The 22,858-nt window shown below is 40.6% G+C and overlaps 1 protein-coding gene across 1 annotated transcript in view; it reads left to right on the plus strand.

The window, feature by feature from the left end:
• Positions 1-375: 375 nt before the first annotated feature.
• midn (midnolin) overlaps positions 376-22,858 on the plus strand; it is a 77,871-nt gene continuing 55,388 nt past the window's right edge. The window contains exons 1-4 of the mRNA XM_061977811.1: positions 376-599; positions 2,724-2,967; positions 11,714-11,801; positions 11,880-11,942. Coding sequence (XP_061833795.1) covers positions 524-599; positions 2,724-2,967; positions 11,714-11,801; positions 11,880-11,942 — 471 coding nt within the window. The 5' untranslated portion in view covers positions 376-523. The remainder of the gene's footprint in view (positions 600-2,723; positions 2,968-11,713; positions 11,802-11,879; positions 11,943-22,858) is intronic.

The following is a 22,858-nucleotide window of genomic DNA, read 5'->3' on the forward strand; positions in this document are numbered from 1 at the left end:
CAGTTGGATTTGTTCCTGGATATGGTTAGTTTGTTTACAAGTGTACTGTGTATCCAAGGGGCGGGACTACCTGCTCTGCTGACGTCATAGACCGGCAACAGTCCCGCCCACAGACACAACCGGCACACTTTTAAGGACGTATTGAACACACTCCGGTTAATTCGTCTTCTTTTCGCTCCCCACAGCTCCTGGTTTGACAGTTGCGACATAATTTATACAGCTTGAGTTATTTGTTTATTTCAAAACATTATTTTGCCTTTGACTACCGCAAAAAGACATAGTTCGAGTGGTTCTCGGCGCGCAGGCTACCTTAAATGAGTGTCTGACGTCACAAGACGACGTAACTCCACCCATCACACCCGAGAAGATCGTCTCTTAAGAAGCACTTCACCTACACCTCTTCTGACCAAAAAGCGGACGCCGGTGAGCGGATAGCTTGGAAGCAAAACAACGGCGGGATATCTCGTGGATATATCATCTCATTTATTTATTAAAAGCATTTTTTTAGAGGGGTGTCTGGTTCATGCCAAAACTGGGGGAACAGATTGGCCATCGGCACACTTCCACGCGGAGCGTCATTGTTTTCGCCACAATCATTGGTAAGCATGTCTTTTCTGTTACAATATTAGTATTATTATTATTATAATAATAATAATGTTTTTATTATGTGAGTTGTCCAACAGTGTATATCGATTGGTGACAATGATCAATAAAATGTATGTTAATTGTGTAGACATAATTTGGCCCTTATCGACTAAATGTGAGTGGCAGGCTGTTACTCTACTAAAAACTCTTAATTAGTAGCGTGTTGGTGTTAATTAAAACGATAACCTTGGTTACAGCAAACCATAATTTGCAAGTATAATGAATGCAATCAATATGCTAGTATTTAAATTGAACAAAGGTTACATTTTTTAATTATTGTATTTATTTATTATTATGATTATTATTATATTTGGTATGACAAAACATATTAGTCCATTTGTATTGTAGTCCTCGTTGTGGCCACTTGGGGGCGGTGGAGGACTTTAAACAGGTAATCATGTAACCATCACAACATCAAAAAGCCCAAAACACACCAAATAATTATTAATGCAGCAAAACAAGAACATGTTTTTTAAATGAAATGTTAAATAATCAAAGGTGCAAGTTAGGTAATTTTTGCATTTTTAAAATATATTTATAGGCGTTTTTAAATATCCCATCTTTACCTGATTTTACTGTTGCAAAGCGGTGAGAAGGTAATTTGCATACAATTCTAGGATGGTTGCTGAGGTCAGGGGGGGTAAGGCCATGGCGTCAGCACTTATTTACAGCCTTCTGCCGCAAGCATTCATTTAACAGGTAAACATGTAAACGTCGCCAAAAACACACCAAATAAATACTAATGCAGCAAAAGAAGTACATATTTTTAAAGGAAAATATGAAATAATCAAAGATGCATGTTAGATTATTTTTGCATTTTTTAAATACGTTCATAGAGCGTCTTTTAAATAGCCATCTTTACTTGATTTTACTGTTGCAAAGCGGTGAGAAGGTCATTTGCATACAATTCTCGGATGGTTGCTGAGGTCAGGGGGAGTAAGGCCGTGGCGTCAGCACTTATTTGCAGCCTTCTGCCGCAAGCATTCATTTAACAGCTGCTTTTTAAAAAGCAACCCTCACGCGCTCCTTGATTAGAGCAGGTCCAAAGGTGGTGTGTCCTGGCTTCATATTTATAGCCAGGAAGCCCCTTTCAGGCCTACTAATCTCAACTGTAGTGAGTCTATTTGTAGAACTGGTCCACTGTTTGGAAGTGTGCGCGTGAGAGAGAGAGAGAGAGAGAGAGAGAGAGAGAGAGAGAGAGAGAGAGAGAGAGAGAGACCTAAATGCCTGTTTAATTGTGTTGCACAACAGGAACATAAACCACATGTATTTTTTTTTTTCCACAAATTATCTCCGTCTGTGTTTATTTTTAACAGCTTCGCCTGCCACAAAGGACTTAAGTTATGTAATATTGAAATTAAATTTAAAAGGGAGCCCTGGATGCTTCAGATTTAAACCTGAGGAGAAAAGGGACAAGCGGTAGAAAACGGATGGATGGAGTTCCTGCAGGGACATTTTTTTTAGTTTTTAGTTTTAATTCCAGAGTTATTATGTTATTGTTTTTAAAACATTTTAATAAAATGGTTTTAACGTGACATTCTCTAATGCTCCCCCGTCCAATTCAAAAAGTATTGCGGCTCACATGATTTGCTTCCATGTCCGTGTTGTCATTTATTATGAATGGCTTTAACTCTCTCGCCCGCCACGTGGGTGTACACTCCGCGCCCCCATTGGCTGACCGTCGGCGGCATCCGGAATGAGCTCTCCTGTGATTGGTTCAAGTAGGTGGAGCGAGGGTGGGGGGTAAGAGGGCGTGTATTTCAGCCTATCTTCTGCATAGTTTAGTGTGTGTGACACGGCTCATTGTCGCTGTATTCCACGGGAGCCTGAGCGGGTACCAGATCTAAGGAAGCTATACATACATACATGCACGCATATTTTATGCATTATTTCTATCCGTCGTCGTAGCATTTTGCTTTTTTGGACACGGCAAGAAGCAACTTTACGGTTGACTCTGATGTGCGGATACTTTATTTCGAGCACCTAATGCGGCCTCTGCAGAGACGCTAGCCACGGATCGGACCTTCCCCCGACTCGCCTTGCCGACCATTCCCCTCTGTTTCCTCCTCCGACCACAGGTTATCGGATGGACCAGCATCCCAGTGCCCGGAGCTGCACCAGCCGCGGTGCTTCGTCGTCGTCGTCATCGTGCGAGGCCACCGCCCCCGCCGAGCCCTCCATGAACCTGCACATACACTCCACCACCGGCACACGCTTTGAGCTCTCGCTGCCCCAGGAGGAGACCGTGGACGGGCTGAAGAGGAGGCTGTCGCAGCGGCTTAAAGTACCCAAAGAGAGGCTCGCCTTGCTCTACAAAGAAACGTGAGTCGGATGCTGCATTTGTGCTTTTTATCAATCCAAACATATACTATATGTCAGGGGTGTCAAACTCATTTTAGAAATCTACTCCCAGAATCTACTCCCAAAAATCACGGCACGATAACTTAAAAATAAAGACAACTTCAGATTGTTGTCTTTGTTTAGAAATAGAAGCACATTCTGAAAACGTACAAATCTTAAACATTTTTTTTTTTTTTTTTTTTTTTTTTTTACACTTACACGTTGCGGTTAATACCGTATTTTTCGGAGTATAAACCGCACCGGAGTATAAGTCGCACCTGCCGAAAATGCATAATAAAGAAGGAAAAAAAACATATAAGTCGCACTGGAGCCCGGCCAAACTATGAAAAAAAATGCAATTTATAGTCTGAAAAATACGGTAGTATTATTTATTTATTTGTCGTTATTTATACTTTCTGAATACATTATGTGACAATGTTCATCAGTTAACTCATTGGTGTTCATTTTCAATCTGCCAAGATAAAATAATATCAAAATCAAATTACAGGATGTTATTTATTTCCTGAACTGGTGCACTAACATCATGTGGTTTATTTGTATTTTTTTACATAAGTAGCATCATCTACAAAGATACAAAGAATTGCTATTGCGACATCTAGTGGACACGTTTCTTTCATAAAAAAATTTCGGCTCATTTTTATACTTAGCGAACTCATCCCGCGGGCCGGGTAAAACCTGTTTTGGGCCGTATGTTTGACACCCCTGCTATATGTGGATGTATGACTGCTTTGCCTATCAGTACATTAGGCCAGTGGTTCTCAAATGGGGGTACGCGTACCCCTGGGGGTACTTGAAGGTATGCCAAGGGGTACGTGAGATTTTTTTTTTAAACATTCTAAAAATAGCAAGAATTCAAAAATCCTTTATAAATATATTTATTGAATAATACTTCAACAAAGTATGAATGTAAGTTCATAAACTCAGTGAAGCACAAGCTTCACTAAAATGTCTGTCAAAAAGAACTGTGAAAAGAAATGCAACAATGCAATATTCAGTGTTGACAGCTAGATTTTTTGTGGACATGTTCCATAAATATTGATGTTAAAGATTTCTTTTTTTGTGTTTAGAATTAAGTTCATGAATCCAGATGGATCTCTATTACAATCCCCAAAGAGGGCACTTTAAGTTGATGATTACTTCTATGTGTAGAAATCTTTATTTATAATTGAATCACTTGTTTATTTTTCAACAAGTTTGTAGTTATTTTTATATCTTTTTTTCCAAATAGTTCAAGAAAGACCACTACAAATGAGCAATATTTTGCACTGTTATACAATTTAATAAATCAGAAACTGATGACATAATGCTGTATTTTACTTCTTTATCTTTTTTTTTTCAACCAAAAATGCTTTGCTCTGATTAGGGGGTACTTGAATTAAAAAAAAATTCACAGGGGGTACATCACTGAAAAAAGGTTGAGAACCACTGCTTTAGGCACACAATGGGCAACATTTAGTTTGCTTTAGTTTTCGATTGACATGGTTCGTTTTGCAATGTTCACATCTTGTACAAATGAAACCAAACTGAGCTGCAGTCTGCACAATCCAATAGTTTTGGATTGTCCATTTTGCAGTTATATAACATTTGAAGACAATCAATAAAAATAAATTCTCAACTTACCTATGCTATACAGCTATCTTGTGGTAATAATTGAACGCTATGTTCATTATTCTGTTTTTAGTTTTCAGCATTAGCCATTTGTTTTATTAGATTCTGGTAGTGTATCTAAATCAGGGGTGAACGTTACGTCGATCGCGTAGGGCAAGGGTGTCAAACCTACGGCCCGCGGGCCGGATCAGGCGTGATGAGTTTGTCAAGTACTAAAATGAGCTGCCTTTTTTTGTCTACGTAATAAACTGCTGTTCTAAATGTGTCCACTGGATGTCACAATAGCAATTCTGTTAGGCAAGCAGACGGTTTATACGGTTTTATAAGCTCTGGATTGATCCGTGGGCATGACAAAGGAGGTATTTGATACCTAGAAGTGTTTACTTGTTGTGTTTTATGTTCAATCCCAGAAAGACTGTGACTTAAAGTTTAATCCTGGCTTTTTGTAGACACACTGAGATGAAGTCTAAGGTCATTGTGTTTTTGAAATTGCACCAATTACCTCGGAATTTTCAACAAACTTGAACTGTTTTGTCCAGAGGATTAGTTGTGATTTGTACGTTTTCAGAATGTGCTTGTTCTAAGTAAAACAAAGAAAACAACCTGGAGTTGTCTTTAATTTTAAGTTATCATGCCATGATTTTACCATTCCGGCCCACTTGGTAGTAGATTTTCCTCCATGCGGCCCCTGAGCTAAAATGAGTTTGACACCCCTGGCGGAGGGTGTGTCAGTTGATCGCCAGCCAGGCATCAATAAAATAGACCTAAAAATTAGCGATCATCTTGATTGACATTCACTTGATTGACACTGGTTGCAGCAAAATCATTATTAAGAAAAAATGACCGACAGGAAGGCGAAAAAAACACTTTTTTATTTCAACAGACTCTCGCGCCATTTTCCTGCCGTCAAAACTCTAAAGACCGACCGCACAGTTCCTGTCTTCACAATAAAAGCACTTTTATGAATAAAGCATGACTTGGTGTGACTCAATAAGTGAGTTACGGGGCAGATCTTACAGTAGAGTTCCTTGATTCTTGGGGGGGGGGGTACTGGTAATAGTACAAGTTCCGGAAAAACGTTCCATGCTCCTGGTCAAAGTTACAGGTGGTTGTTGGGTTACGAACAAGTGATTGAAACTGCTAAATAAGAACAACGTCTGGCTTTTTGGCTTGCAAGGGAGTGGGGAAACAGGCTTATTGGACGGAGGAAGTCTCAATAAGGAGACCACTATGCTGTCATCCCTGGCCAACATGGGTAGTAGTAGTAGTATCGTGGGAGATATGTGCACAAGCTCAAAGGTAGCATCTTTATCCTTGGACCGGGCATGCAGCCAATGTTGATTTATCCACTTTTCCACTGAGCATTTTACGACGTCTAATTTTACTTCACTGTTTACTTCCACTTTCGTTTTATTTGGCGCACTGCCCCAAATAGAGGTTGCCTCATGCTTGGTGGATATTATAGAGGTGAAAGTTACAAAGATAACTATGAAAAGGACAAAAGTGACGTCTGGAGTACCGTATTTTTTGGACTATAAGTCGCAGTTTTTTTCATAGTTTGGCCGGGCTCCAGTGCGACTTATATATGTTTTTTTCCTTCTTTTTTATGCATTTTCGGCAGGTGCAACTTATACTCCGGTGCGACTTACACTCTGAAAAATACGGTATGTTCTTCTGCACGCACGGAACTCGTTCTGGTTTTTATACAGTATTATTCCTTTATGGGAGCAACCGTGAGATGTCTTAACACGGTAACATCAGAAAACGAAACTTTGTAAAACGAGGCCCGCCTCTAATAGGCAGCAAAGTCAAACTAAAATGAAGAAAAACATATTCGGTCTTGACATGCAACGGGGGGAACAGGAAGGTGTTTGGAGAGTGTGAGCCGAGGATGTCGTTGTGGCTTGTGCAGCCCTTTGAGACACTCGGGATTTAGGGCTGTATAAGTAAGCATTGATTGATTCATTGATACGACCACCTAGTGGTGAATTATAGGTATTGCTGGACTTTATAAGGTGTGTGTAGTGCAGGGGTGTCACACCACATGGAGAAAAATCTACTCCCAAGTGAGCCGGACTGCTAAAATCACGGCACGATAAAGTAAAAATAAAGACCACTTCAGATTATTTTCTTTGTTTAAAAATAGAACACACACATTCTGAAATTGTACAAATCATAATGTTGTTGGTTTTTTTACACTTGCATGTTGCGGTTAATAGTATGCTATCTTTATTTGTCGTCATTTATATTTTCTGAATAAATGATGTGATAATGTTCTGTCAACTCATTGGTGTTAATTTTCAATCTATCAAGATAAAAAAATATATATCAACGTCAAATTACAGGATGTTATTCATGTACCGTATTTTTCGGACTATAAGTCGCAGTTTTTTTCATAGTGGGTGCGACTTGTACTCAGGAGCGACTTATGTGTGAAATTATTAACACATTACCGTAAAATATCAAATAATATTATTTAGCTCATTCACGTAAGAGACTAGACGTATAAGATTTCATGGGATTTAGCGATTAGGAGTGACAGATTGTTTGGTAAACGTATAGCATGTTCTATATGTTAGAGCTATTTGAATGACTCTTACCATAATATGTTACGTTAACATACCAGGCACGTTCTCAGTTGGTTATTTATGCGTCATATAACGTACACTTATTCAGCCTGTTGTTCACTATTCTTTATTTATTTTAAATTGCCTTTCAAATGTCTATTCTTGGTGTTGGGTTTTATCAAATACATTTCCCCCAAAAATGCGACTTATACTCCAGTGCGACTTATATATGTTTTTTTTCCTTCTTTTTTATGCATTTTCGGTCGGTGCGACTTATACTCCGAAAAATACGGTAGTTTGATCATTTTCCTCGACTGGTTTACTAACATCATGTGGTTTATTTTGTACATATGTAGCATCATCTACAAATATACAAATAATTGCTATTGCGACATCCAGTGGACACATTTAGAACAGCTGTTTCGTTCATTCAAAAATTTCAGGTTATACTGAGCAAACTCATCCCGTGGGCCGGATAAAACCTGTTTGCGGGTTTATCCGGCCCTCGGACCGTACGTTTGACACCCCTGGTGTAGTGCATTGATTTTCAAGCGGTGGTTCTAGTACCACTGTTGGTATGTGAGGTTTCATCAAGTGGTACTTTTGAAAAAAAACAAAACAAAAACCAGATGAATACAATATATTTTTAGATGTGGAACTAACTAAATAAAACCATATAAAGTGAAAATATTCACTCTTTTTTTTGATTGATTGAATGAGACTTTTATTAGTAGGTTGCACAGTGAAGTACATATTCCGTACAATTGACCACTAAATGGTAACACCCGAATAAGTTTTTCAACTTGTTTAAGTCGGGGTCCACTTAAATTGATTCATGATACAGATATATACTATCATATATACTATCATCATAATACAGTCATCACACAAGATAATCATCAGGGTGTATACATTGAATTATTTACATTATTTACAATTCGGGGTGTGGGGGGGGCGGTTAGGTTTGGTTGTTATCATCAGTCATCAACAATTGAGAACAGAGAAATGGATATTGAAACAGTGTAGGTCTGACTTGGTAGGATATGTACAGCAAGTAGTGGACATAGAGAGAGAGAGATCAGAAGGCATAAGAAAAATATCTGCATTTGATTGTTTACATTTGATTATTAACAATCCGGGGAGGGGTGTTAGTTTAGGGTTGTAGCTGCCTGGAGGTGAACTTTTATTGCGATTTTGAAGGAGGATAGAGATGCCGTTTCTTTTATACCTGTTGGGAGCGCATTCCACATTGATGTGGCATAGAAAGAGAATGAGTTAAGACCTTTGTTAGATCGGAATCTGGGTTTAACGTGGTTAGTGGAGCTCCCCCTGGTGTTGTGGTTATGGCGGTCATTAAGGAAGTAGTTTGACATGTACTTCGGTATCAGGGAGGTGTAGTGGATTTTATAGACTAGGCTCAGTGCAAGTTGTTTTACTCTGTCCTCCACCCTGAGCCAGCCCACTTTGGAGAAGTGGGTAGGAGTGAGGTGGGATCTGGGGTGGAGGTCTAGAAGTAATCTGACTACCTTGTTCTGGGATGTTTGGAGTTTAGATTTGAGGGTTTTGGAGGTGCTAGGGTACCAGGAGGTGCATGCGTAATCGGAAAAGGGTTGAACAAGAGTTCCCGCTAGAATCCTCATGGTGCTTTTGTTGACCAGAGAGGAGATTCTATAGAGAAATCTCGTTGGTTGGTTGACCTTTTTGATTACCTTGGTTGCCATTTTATCACAGGAAAGATTAGCCTCTAGAATGGAACCTAGGTAGGTGACCTCATCCTTCGTGGTGATAACAATATCACCCACTTTTATAGTGAAGTCATTGACTTTCTTAAGGTTGATGTGGGACATATGACACACAGTGAGGAGGGAACAGAAAGGAGTTTGGTCATTCAAGAGGCCATTTGTTAAAGTTAAAGTTAAAGTGCCAATGATTGTCTCACACACACACGAGGTGTGGTGAAATTATCCTCTGCATTTGACCCATCACCCTTGAGCACCCCCTGGGAGGTGAGGGGAGCAGTGAGCAGCAGCGGTGGCCGCGCCCGGGAATCATTTTGGTGATTTAACCCCCGACTCCAACCCTTGATGCTGAGTGTCAAGTAGGGAGGTAATGGGTCCCATTGTTATAGTCTTTGGTATGACTCGGCCTACCGATCTCAGGGCGGACACTCTAACCACAAGGAGATTTTGCTGATATTTATGATTGCTTTAAGCTATATGTCATGCGTGAGTTCCTGGGTGTGGGGTGTCCAGTCCTCAAAACACCGCATAGCACAGTAGGGTGGCACTGACTAAACGGGTTGGTAATGGCTTTTATCATTCAAAATTAATAGAAACCATGTAGCTCCTGTATTAGAATGAATAAATGGGAGCCAGGTTAAGTGGTGTTTAACAAAAGTGCAGGTGGTGTTATGCAAAAAAAAAAATTAAGTGAGGGAGCGGTAGGGGTGGGGCTTTTTGGAGTATGCAAACAGTACTTACTGTTTTCCAACCCCCTACTCCCACTCTTTTGTAATCACCAACTAAATCACCATCATCCTTTTAAAACTACCCCCCACCCTCCCTGCGCGCAAACACACATACACACACCTACTCTTCAAAACTGCAGACAAGCTCGCAAGTCGGCACTGGGGGGCCCTTTGTTCTACAGCACAGGGTGAGATTTGGGTCACGCCGGCTTTTCCACCCAGCTGCCCGTCACAGGCACCGCACGTGCGTTGCATTGACACATGCAAGGTAATGGAAAATTAATGTGATGAAGGGGGTCGTAAATCAACCACCTCAACAATTGTCAGAGCCTTTCGGTGTACTTGCCGTTGAAATATGACAGCCCGATCAATACTTCACTTCAACCTCGGCTAATTTTTTTTTTTAAGTCGCCCCCGTTGGCTGTGTGTGTATGTACAAACCCCGTTTCCATATGAGCTGGGAAATTGTGTTAGATGTAAATATAAACGGAATACAATGATTTGCATATCATTTTCAATCCATATTCAATTGAATGCACTACAAAGACAAGATATTTGATGTTCAAACTCATAAACTTTTTTTTTTTTTTTTGCAAATAATAATTAACTTAGAATTTCATGGCTGCAACACGTGCCAAAGTAGTTGGGAAAGGGCATGTTCACCACTGTGTTACATCACCTTTTCTTTTAACAACACTCAGTAAACGATTGGGAACTGAGGAAACTAATTGTTGAAGCTCTGAAAGTGGAATTATTTCCCATTCTTGTTTTATGTAGAGTTCAGTCCCCTGCTGTCATATTTCACGCTTCATAATGTGCCACACATTTTCGATGGGAGACAGGTCTGGACTGCAGGCGGGCCAGGAAAGTACCCGCACTCTTTGCCACGCTGTTGTAACACGTGCCGAATGTGGCTTGGCATTGTCTTGCTGAAATAAGCAGGGGCGTCCATGAACAAGACGGCGCTTAAATGGCAGCATATGTTGTTCCAAAACCTGTATGTACCTTTCAACATTAATGGTGCCTTCACAGACATGTAAGTTACCCATGCCTTGGGCATTAATGCACCCCCATACCATCACAGATGCTGGCTTTTCAACTTTGCGTCGATAACAGTCTGGATGGTTCGCTTCCCCTTTGGTCCGGATGACACAATGTTGAATATTTCCAAAAACAATTTGAAATGTGGACTCGTCAGACCACAGAACACTTTTCCACTTTGCATGAGTCCATCTTAGATGATCTCGGGCCCAGAGAAGCCGGCGGCGTTTCTGGATGTTGTTGATAAATGGCTTTGGCTTTGCATAGTAGAGCTTTAACTTGCACTTACAGATGTAGCGACCAACTGTATTTAGTGACAGTGGTTTTCTGAAGTGTTCCTGAGCCCATGTGGTGATATCCTTTAGAGATTGGTGTCAGTTTTTGATACAGTGCCGTCTGAGGGATCGAAGGTCACGGTCATTCAATGTTGGTTTCTGGCCATGCCGCTTACGTGGAGTGATTTCTCCAGATTCTCTGAACCTTTTGATGATATTATGGACCGTAGATGGTGAAATCCCTAAATTTCTTGCAATTGCACTTTGAGAAACGTTGTTCTTAAAAAGTTTGACTATTTGCTCATGCAGTTGTGAACAAAGGGGTGTACCTCGCCCCATCCTTTCTTGTGAAAGACTAAGCATTTTTTGGTAAGCAGTTTTTATACCCAATCATGGCACCCACCTGTTCCCAATTAGCCTGCACACCTGTGGGATGTTCCAAATAAGTGTTTGATGAGCATTCCTCAACTTTATCAGTATTTATTGCCACCTTTCCCACCTTCTTTGTCACGTGTTGCTGGCATCAAATTCTAAAGTTAATGATTATTTGCAAAAAAAAAAAGTTTATCAGTTTAAACATCAAATATGTTGTCTTTGTAGCATATTCAACTGAATATGGGTTGAAAATGATTTACAAATCATTGTATTCCGTTTATATTTACATCTAACACAATTTCCCAACTCATATGGAAACGGGGTTTGTATGTGAGAAGAGGTACAGTCTAATTATCCTTTTCTAAACCCTGCAGGAGACTAAATTCGGGAAAACTTCAGGATCTTGGCATCTCGGATGGGAGCAAACTAACACTCGTACCAACCGTCGAAGCAGGATTAATGGTAAGGATGCTCACAGTTCTGACTGACTGGTTATGCTTGGTGTGCAGTATCTAAAGGTGGATCTTTTGTCCTCTGCAGTCTCAAGCGTCAAGACCCGAGCAGTCCGTAATGCAAGCCTTGGAGAGCTTGACCGAAACTCAGGTAAGAAGTTAGCCTTTGTTGCAACCGTCTTAAGGTCGCACCCACACTTTGTGATCCGTGCCAAGCTGGGGCACACGTGACACCTTAAGCTTGGTTTATTTGACTTACGGTTGACCACGCACGGAAATATGCCCAGCTTGTACATGCAAGTTAATCAAAGTGATCGCACCTCTCGCCAGTTATTTTGAATGGCTTCGAGGGCTGCACAAAAAAATCGATCCCACAACCGAATCGCGATTCTTTTTCATCTCGTTTCTAAATCGATGAATCATTTTCAAAAATTGTGACGAGGTGGCGACTTGTCCAGGGTGTACCCCGCCTTCCCCCCGCGGCCCCGAAAGGGATAAACGTTAGAAAATGGACGGATGGATAGATGATTTAAAAACTTTATTTTTTTATTAGAATATATTTTTAAAAATAAGAATGGCAACACTAAAAATTGACCCTAGTGTGTGAATGTGAGTGTGAATGTTGTCTGTCTATCTGTGTTGGCCCTGCGATGAGGTGGCGACTTGTCCAGGGTCTACCTCGCCTTCCGCCCGAATGCAGCTGAGATAGGCTCCAGCACCCCCGCGACCCCAAAAGGGACAAGCGGTAGAAAATGGATGGACGGAAGTTTTTTTGCCATCTTCACGCAACCAGTAAAGTTAAGTTAAAGTACCAATGATTGTCACACACACACACTAGGTGTGGCGAAATTATTCTCTGCATTTGACCCATCACCCTTGATCACCCCCTGGGAGGTGAGGGGAGCAGTGGGCAGCAGCGGTGGTTGCGCCCGGGAATTATTTTTCGTGATTTAACCCCCAATTCCAACCCTTAATGCTGAGTGCCAAGCAGGGAGGTAATGGGTCCCATTTTTATAGTCTTTGGTGTGACTCGGCCGGGGTTTGAACTCACAACCTGCCGATCTCAGGGCGTACACTCTAACCACTAGCCCACTGAAAGTAGGATCTCTTCCAGCCTTTAACCTGTTTTAAAAAGGTTTCAGTATATTTATTATTAAAAATAACACATTATAAAAATCAGTTTTAATCGAGAATCGTGTTGAATCGATAGTTAACTCTGAATCGGATCATCACCCCAGGAGTCAGAATCGTATTGAATCGTTAGGTGAGCAAAGATTTGCACAAGATATGTCCGATAATATCGGACTGTCGATATTATCGGCCGATAAATGCTTTAAAATGTAATATCGGAAATTATCGGTATCGGTTTCAAAAAGTAAAATGTATGACTTTTTAAAACGCCGCTGTACGGAGTGGTACACGGACGTAGGGAGAAGTAAAGAGCGGCAATAAACCTTAAAGGCACTGCCTTTGCGGCCCAATCACATAATATCTACGGCTTTACACACACACAAGTGAATGCAAGCATACTTGGTCAACAGCCATACAGGTCACACTGAGGGTGGCCGTATGAACAACTTTAACACTGTTACAAATATGCGCCACACTGTGAACCCACACCAAACAAGAATGACAAACACATTTCGGGGGAACAACCGCACCGTAACACAACATAAACACAACAGAACAAATACCCAGAACCCCTTGCAGCACTAACTCTTCCGGGACACTACAATGCACCCCCCCGCCCCCACCCACCCACCTCAACCTCCTCATGGGAAAGCATGTCCCAAATTCCAAGCTGCTGCTTTGAGGCATGTTAAAAAAAATAATGCACTTTGTGACTTCAATAATAAATATGGCAGTGCCATGTTGGCATTTTTTTTCCATAACTTGAGTTGATTTATTTGGAAAACCTTGTTACATTGTTTAATGCATCCAGCGGGGCATCACAACAAAATTAGGCATAATAATGTGTTAATTCCACGACTGTGTATATCGGTATCGGTTGATATCGGAATCGGTAATTAAGAGTTGGGCAATATCGGAGTATCGGATGTCAGCAAAAAAGCCATTATCGGACATCTCTAATTTGCACCATAATGACTGCTGTCTTAAAGTTAAAGTACCACTGTGACACTAGGTGTGGTGAAATTACCCTCTGCATTTGACCCATCCCCTTGTTTCACCCCCTGGGAGGTGAGGGGAGCAGTGAGCAGCAGCAATGGCCACCGCTCTGGAATCATTTTGGTGATTTAACCCCCAATTCCAACCCTTGATGCTGAGTGTCCCATTATTATAGTCCTCGGTGTGACTCGGCCAAGTTTGAACTCACGACCTACCGATCTCAGGGCGGACACTCTCTAACCACAAGGCCACTGAGCAGTTGAGCGGTTTCTACTTAAGTAGAAATAATGCAAACAGTCATTGGTACTCTTGCTAGAACTGCATTAAAAGTGATTAAAATGAACCGGTGTAGCTGCAGAAGGAAATGGAGGAGAGAGGATGAGCAGGCTGAACGAGCCTCTTTCCTTGTCTGTGTTAAAACCTAACGAGGAGCCGTATCCTAGTAACATCTGCAATAGTTTAAATATGGAAGCACTTCTACCTCTCTGCTTTTATCTAACACTCACATGCGCACACGTACACGAGCACAGGCAAGTTTCCAGGAAGTGTGCTGGGGCCGCATACCTCACTCACTCATAAACCCAGCCAGCGCTTGCTCATCAGATGACAGCCTTCTCGCTCTTGCGTTAACATGCGGCTTCCTAAAAGCCCGAGTTGTGGGCCAACATCCTGCACTTACATCGAAACCACCGCGCCGGACTCCGCCGAAAATGCTTGTATGCCTTTTAGCCGCGGCGGGGTATGACTCACCAGCCCCGGGTGATCGATGGCTCGGGGCGAGGTTGATTGCACACAGACACACAGAAGCGTGACGTAGGGAACACTTGCATCAACTTCCTTTTTGCAGCGGGCTGGGTAACTGTGAGATCCACGGAAATGCGTCAAGAACGCACTAGCTGGTTCATTTCAAAACAGTAAGGCAGATTTTGCAGTGGTGAGGCAGTGCATGCGTCACTGAAATTGCAAAAAAACGTTCTCTTAAATTGTTAATTTTGCACAATTTGGGGCCTTTTTGTGGGAACTTTTTGGTGTTAAAGTGCAGGTTTTTGAAAACATCACCCTTCTTGTTTCCAGAAAACTGTATGAGAAAAATGCATGACTGTTCACTGTCCAGTGCCGGCTAATGCAAGTACCGCTTTGACCTGAGTATTAGACAACCGCTCTTAAAGACCAATTTTTCAAGACAAAGTAAAAGACAAAGCAAACAACCTTTTTTTTTTTCCATGATGCATGTGAGTGAGAATGTTCGGTAACACTTTAGTATGGGGAATACATATTCACCATTAATTAGTTGCTTATTAACATGCAAATTAGTAACATATTGGCTCTTAATTAGTCATTATTAAGTACTTATTAATACCTTATTTTGCATGGCCTTATTATACAACCAGTAAGCCATTAACTAAGAGTCTTCCCTCAATAACCTCAGAGTTATTGCGTATTAGTAACCCTAACCCTAACCCTTATATCATTGGTTCTTAAAGGGGAACATTATCACCAGACCTATGTAAGCGTCAATATATACCTTGATGTTGCAGAAAAAAGACCATATTTTTTTTAACCGATTTCTGAACTCTAAATGGGTGAATTTTGGCGAATTAAACGCCTTTCTATTATTCGCTCTCGGAGCGATGACGTCACGTTGTGACGTCACATCGGGGAGCAATCCGCCATTTTCTCACTTTCGTCGGTGTGTTGTCGGAGGGAGTAACAACACAGGGACGGATTCAAGTTGCACCAGTGGCCCAAAGATGCGAAAGTGGCAAGAAATTGGACGAAATTATTTCAAAATACGAGGCTGTGGGGAAAGCCGACGAAATGGTCAGTCGTTTGTTCCGCACACTTTACCGACGAAAGCTATGCTACGACAGAGATGGCAAGAATGTGTGGATGTCCTGCGACACTCAAAGCAGATGCTGACATCAACTCCAAAACTGGACAGATCAGCTTTCAGGAAAAGAGAGCGGATGAGGGTATGTCTACAGAATATATTAATTGATGAAAACTTTATTCATTACTCGCGGTTTTACGTAAATGATTATACATAAACTGTGTTTACCAATAATTTAGCTTAAAAACTTTTTTTTTTTTCAATCATTCGAGGACATTCGGGTAGTCTTGTGTAATGCAGTATTTAGTGTCTATTTAGGTATGGTTAACCTGAGTGCTGAAATCGTGGAAAAATATATGTTCTTAGCGCGCCTGAAATGGGCAGTCTGCACTCTCAAAGTGCATGTTGTTGCCAAATGTATTTCATATGCTGTAAACCTAGTTCATAGTTGTTAGTTTCCTTTAATGCCAAACAAACACATACCAATCGTTGGTTAGGAGGCAATCGCCAAATTCGTCCTCGCTTTCTCCCGTGTCACTGGCTGTCGTGTCGTTTTCGTCGGTTTCGCTTGCATACGGTTCAAACCGATATGGCTCAATAGCTTCAGTTTCTTCTTCAATTTCATTTTCGCTACCTGCCTCCACACTACAACCATCCGTTTCAATACATGCATAATCTGTTGAATCGCTTAAGCCGCTGAAATCCGAGTCTGAATCCGAGCTAATGTCGCTATAACTTGCTGTTCTATCCGCCATGTTTGTTTGTATTGGCATCACTGTGTGACGTCACAGGAAAATGGCCGGGTGTATATAACGATGGTTAAAATCAGGCACTTTGAAGCTTTTTTTAGGGATATTGCGCGATGGGTAAAAATTTTTAAAAAACTTCGAAAAATAAAATAAGCCACTGGGAACTGATTTTTAATGGTTTTAACACTTCTGAAATTGTGATAATGTTCCCCTTTAACCTGGGTTCGATCGAACCTTAGGGGTTCGGTGAGTCGGGCTCCGGGGTTCGGCGGAGGTCAAGACACACCCGACTCATCGTGTAAATAAAAACTTCTCCCTATCGGCGGATTACGGATACGGCAACAGCAGAAGTCAGACTGATTTGCAGGTGTGTAATTTGTTGTGAGTTTATGCACTGTGTTGGTTTTGTTGTTTGAACAAGGTGATGTTCATGCACGGTTCATTTTGTGCACCAGTAATAAAACATGGTAACACTTTAGTATGGGGAACATATTCACCATTAATGAGTTGCTTATTAACATGCAAATTAGTAACATATTGGCTCTTAACTAGTCATTATTAAGTACCGTATTTTTCGGAGTATAAGTCGCACCGGAGTATAAGTCGCACCCGCCGAAAATGCATAATAAAAAAGGAAAAAAACATATATAAGTCGCACTGGAAAAAAACTGTGACTTATAGTCCGAAAAATACGGTACTTATTAATGCCTTATTCTGCATGGCCTTATTATAACCCCAACCCTCTAACCCTGGCCCTAACCAAATAACTCTAAATTAAGTCTTTGTTACTTAGAATATGTTCCCCATTCTAAAGTGTTACCAAAAACATATAACTTTGTCTTGAATTTGAAAAAAAACCAAAACATATTATTTTTCACTAAAGAAGGGTTCGGTAAATGCGCATATGAAACTGGTGGGGTTCGGTACCTCCAACAAGGTTAAGAACCACTGCCTTACATGTTCACCCAGTGTCCAAATAACTCTAAATTAAGTATTTGTTTCTTTAATAAGCAACTAATTAATGGTGAATATGTTCCCCATACTAAAGTGTTACCGAAAGTTCTGACTAGGGAGCAGTCGTTTAAATCTCAAAAACCTCAAATACAAGACTATCAAGCTTTTTAATAGGGGAAATTATCATCTTATTACTTAACAACTAAAACAACAATGGTAACCCACATGGTTGTACTCCTGCAACTAATTGAGACCTATTAGATTGGCCATTTATGAGATTTGTTCAGTTTAAACCCACATATACTACACATCGCAAAGGGTAGACATAAGTTACTTTAGGCAAGGCAACTTTATTTGTATAGCACTTTTCATACACAAGGCAGACTCAAAGTGCTTCACAGACAAATGAAAGAAAATAAAAGTTTGAAATTAAAATGCAGACAATAAAAATAAATAAAAACAGTGCGGACGTTAAAAGTTAAAAGATTAAAAGATTTAGCTGAAAGCTAAGGTGAACATAAAAGTTTTTAGTCTCGTTTTAAAGGTAGTCAGAGTTGGGGAAAGTCTAACATCTTCAGGAAGTTTATTCCAGCTATTTGTTGCATAGTGACTGAATGATGCTCTCCCTTGATTTGAGTTAACTCTAGGAACCGCTAACAGATTGGTCTCAGAAGATCTTAGTGATCTAGAGGGCTTATATATTGGGAGCATATCAGTGATATACTTCGACCCTAGACCATGTAGTGATTTATATGTGAGCAGGAGGATTCTGAAATCAATTCTCTGATGTACAGGGAGCCAATGTAAGGATTTAAGAATTGGTGTAATGTGCTCACATTTTCTGGTCTTTGTTAGAACTCTAGCAGCAGCGTTCTGAACAAGCTGTAGCTGCCTGACAGTTTTTTGGGGGGAAGACCTGCAAGGAGACCATTACAATAGTCTAGCCTACTGGTAATAAAGGCATGTACAAGTTTTTCTAAGTCTTGAGCTGACATGAGCCCTCTAAGTCTTGTTACATTTTTGAGGTGATAGTAGGCCGATTTTGTTACTGATTTGATGTGACTGTCGAAATGTAAATCAGAATCTAAAATAACCCCAAGATTTCTGGCTTTATTTGGGGTTTTCAGGGACAGTGATTGAAGGTGTTGGATGACTTTAAACCTTTCTTTTTTAGCACCAAAAACAATTATCTCAGTTTTATCTTCATTTAGTTGTAGGAGATTTAGGCTAAAACTGTCATCACCAGCTACTGGCCTGGCATCAATCAATCAATCAGTCAAAGTTGATTTATATAGCCCTAAATCACAAGTGTCTCAAAGGGCTGCACAAGCCACAATGACATCCTCGGCTCAGATCCCACATCAGGGCAAGAAAAAACTCAACCCAATGGGATACAATGAGAAACCTTGGAGGGGACCGCAGATGTGGGATGTCGAGTGGATCTAGTTAATGCAAACTACAGTGTCTTAATGGGAAGCCTTTCTCCTTCTTAGTAGATGGTGTGGCATTAACCTAGTCCAGGGGTCTGCAACCCGCGGCTCCGGAGTCGCATGCGGCTCTTTGATCACTCTGATGCGGCTCAGGTGCATACTTGCCGACCCTCCGATTTTTCCGGGAGGTTTACGGATTTCAGTGCCTCTCCCGGAAATCTCCCGGGGCAAACATTCTCAGATTTTCACCCGGACAACAATATTCAGGGCGTGCCGTGATGGCACTGCCTTTAACGTCCTCTACAACATGTCGTCGCGTCTGCTTTTACACCATGCTATCTACGTGCCGGCCTGGTCACATGTAGTATGTGGCCTCTGCTTACACACGTAAGTGACTGCAAGGCATACTTGGTCAACAGCCATACAGGTTACACTGAGGGTTGTGATATAAACAACTTTAACACTCTTACTAATATGCGCCACACTGTGAACCCACACCAAACAAGAATGACAAACACATTTCGGGAGAACATCTGCACTGTAACACAACATAAACACAACAGAACAAATACCCAGAATCCCATGCATCTTTAACTTTTCCAGGCTACATTATACACCCCCGCAACCACCAAACCCCGCCCACCCAACCCCGCCCACCTCAACCGACGCACGGAGAGGGTGGGGGGGCGGGGGGGGGGTTTGGTGGTAGCGGGGGTGTATAATCTAATATGTGCCACACTGTGAACCCACACCAAACAAGAATGACAAACACATTTCGGGAGAACACCCGCACCGTAACACAACATAAGCACAACAGAACAAATACCCAGAATCCCATGTATCCCTAACTCTTCCGGGCTAGTAAGAGTGTTAAAGTTGTTTAAACGGGCACCCTCAGTGTGACCTGTATGGCTGTTGAACAAGTATGCCTTGCAGTCACATATGTGTGTCTGCAGAAGCCGCATACAACATGTGACTGGGCTGGCAAGCTGTTTGTACAGCTTGTCGAGGGCGTTAAAGGCAGTGCCATCATAGCACGCCCTTATTATTGTTGTTTGGGTGAAAATCAGCAGACATTCGAGAGAATAGTCACTCTGAAATTCGGGAGTCTCCCGGAAAAATTGGGAGGGTTGGCAAGTGTGATGCTGTCAAGCGGCATTTATATAAAACTCACGAGCCGCACTAACATTACATTTTCATATTAAGGTGCGGGCCGCGTGTCTGAGACCCCTGGTTTATTTATATATAGCACAAAGCAAAAAAAACTTTGTATGCAGTGTTATTTAATTTTAAATTTCAAAAGAGTTTTGTGGCTCCCATTGTTTTCTTTATTTTGTGAAACGGGTCAAAATGGCTCCTTGACTGGTAAAGGTTGCCGACCCCTGACCTAGTCTGTAATACTGTGTTTATTTATGGACCATGCTTGCATGCATGTTTTTTTCCCCGACTTTTACTCAGAACTTCTGGTAGACATCCTAGCAATGGTGAGTGGGCATTAAACTCAGTGCAAACTGAAAAAGTCAATGACCTCATTTGTGTAGGTGTTTGTGTTAGTGGATGGAAGCTTGTACTTTAGAGCGCTGGCCTATCAAGCATTGCATCTTTTTGCCGAGCTGTCATAAGTTGCTGTCAGCTGATGCATCAACATAGACTAGACTTTACGCTCACACATGTCTTAATTTTTCTCTTAGATGCATTACTGGTCATGAATGCAAGCCTTTCTCGGGAATGTTTTACACCACATTACCGCCGTGCACATCCTTATCGCACAACTAATCACAGTAGCACAGTTGGCGGATGGACTGGGTGTTGAAGGGGTGGGTTGGCGTTCAATAGGATAGCCGGATAAAGGTTACAATAAAGCCATTGAGCCGCTTTAGTAGTTTTTATCCAAAGAATTGATTCCACTTTATAATTCATGAAGCGAAACAGGACGCTTATGGATCGCGGCGCGATTTAATTGGAAAATAGGGAAGCTTGTGCTCATTTGACCCCCCACCTTTCAAAAAACATCTCCTTTCTCTTCTACTTTAACATTGCGACTATCAAGAGTCGGTCAATACACTTAGTCTGACACGAGAGCTGACACCACCAATATTATGTATTTTATTTATTTATATATATATATATATATATATATATATATATATATATATATATATATATATATATATATATATATATATATATATATATATATATTAGGGATGTCCGATAATGGCTTTTTGCCAATATCCGATATCCCGATATTGTTCAACTCTTTAATTACCGATACCGATATCAACCGATATATGCAGTCGTGGAATTAACACATTATTATGCCTAATTTCGACAACCAGGTATGGTGAAGATAAGGTTCTTTTAAAGAAAATTAGTACAATAAGATAAATGAATTAAAAACATTTTGTTGAATAAAAAAGAAAGTAAAACAATATAAAAACAGTCACATAGAAACTAGTAATTAATGAAAATTAGTAAAATTAGGCAGGCCGATATTATCGGACATCGCTAATATATATATATATATATATATATATATATATATATATATATATATATATATATATATATATATATATATATATATATATATATATATATATATATATATATATATATATATATATATATATTTAGTACAGTACAGGCCAAACGTTTGGACACACCTCCTCATTCAATGCACTTTCTTTATTTTCATGACTGTTTACATTGTAGATTGTCACTGAAGTCATCAAAACTATGAATGAACACGTGGAGTTGTGTACTTTTAACAAAAAAGGTAAAATAACTGAAAACATGTTTTATATTCTACTTTCTTCAAAATAGCCACCCTTTGCTCTGATTACTGCTTTGCACACTCTTGGCATTCTCTCGATGAGCTTCAAGCACACCTGTGAAGTGAAAACCATTTCAGTTGACTACCTCTTGAAGCTCATCGAGAGAATGCCAAGAGTGTGCACAACAGTAATCAGAGCAAAGGGTGACTATTTTGAAGAAACTAGAATGTAAAACATGTGTTCAGTTATTTCACCTTAACTCCACATGTGTTCATTCATAGTTTTGATGCCTTCAGTGACAATCTACAATGTAAATAGTCATGAAAATAAAGAAAACCCATTGAATGAGAAGGTGTGTCCAAACTTTTGGCCTGTACTGTGTATATAAATGATAAATGGGTTGTACTTGTATAGCGCTTTTCTACCTTCAAGGTACTCAAAGCGCTTTGACACTACTTCCACATTTACCCATTCACACACACATTCACACACTGATGGAGGGAGCTGCCATGCAAGGCGCTAACCAGCACCCATCAGGAGCAAGGGTGAAGTGTCTTGCTCAGGACACAACGGACATGACGAGGTTGGTACTAGGTGGGGATTGAACCAGGGACCCTCGGGTCGCGCACGGCCATTCTTCCACTGCGCCACGCCGTCCCCCCGTATATGTATATATAAACCTGTTGGCGGACAGTACAGTTAGCTCCATTTAAAAAAAAATGTTCGTAACCACATAAATAGAACTGAAATAAAGAAAAAAAATACTTACTCTTTTAAGATGCCTGACACATAATGGGGGTAAAAGGACAATGTTAGCAAAAGTAGTCACATAGTGGTGATTTACAGGTATTGCAAGTATTAATCAGAGCTACATTTTAAACTGTGGTACAAGAAGCCTTTGTGGTACTCGGTAACACCAGAATAAATAAATAAATAAAAACACAATGATATCAGAGATACAATGTATACGTATTAAGTAATTGTGTAATTGTAGTAAATACACTTTTTCCTTGATGTTTACTAGAACTCACCTTATACACCACACGCTAATTGCTAAGTACATATTCCAATGATGGCAAGTGGTACTGATGTGACATTCGCAAACAACTCTTTTAAGTGAACGATGAGAACCGATTCCAAGTCGGGAGTCAAAATGTTGGTGGAAAATTTTGTGGCATGCATAGTTTTTTATTATGCCA

The sequence above is a fragment of the Nerophis lumbriciformis genome, linkage group LG18 (genome assembly GCF_033978685.3).
Source record: "Nerophis lumbriciformis linkage group LG18, RoL_Nlum_v2.1, whole genome shotgun sequence".
NCBI classification, from domain to species: Eukaryota; Metazoa; Chordata; class Actinopteri; order Syngnathiformes; family Syngnathidae; genus Nerophis; species Nerophis lumbriciformis.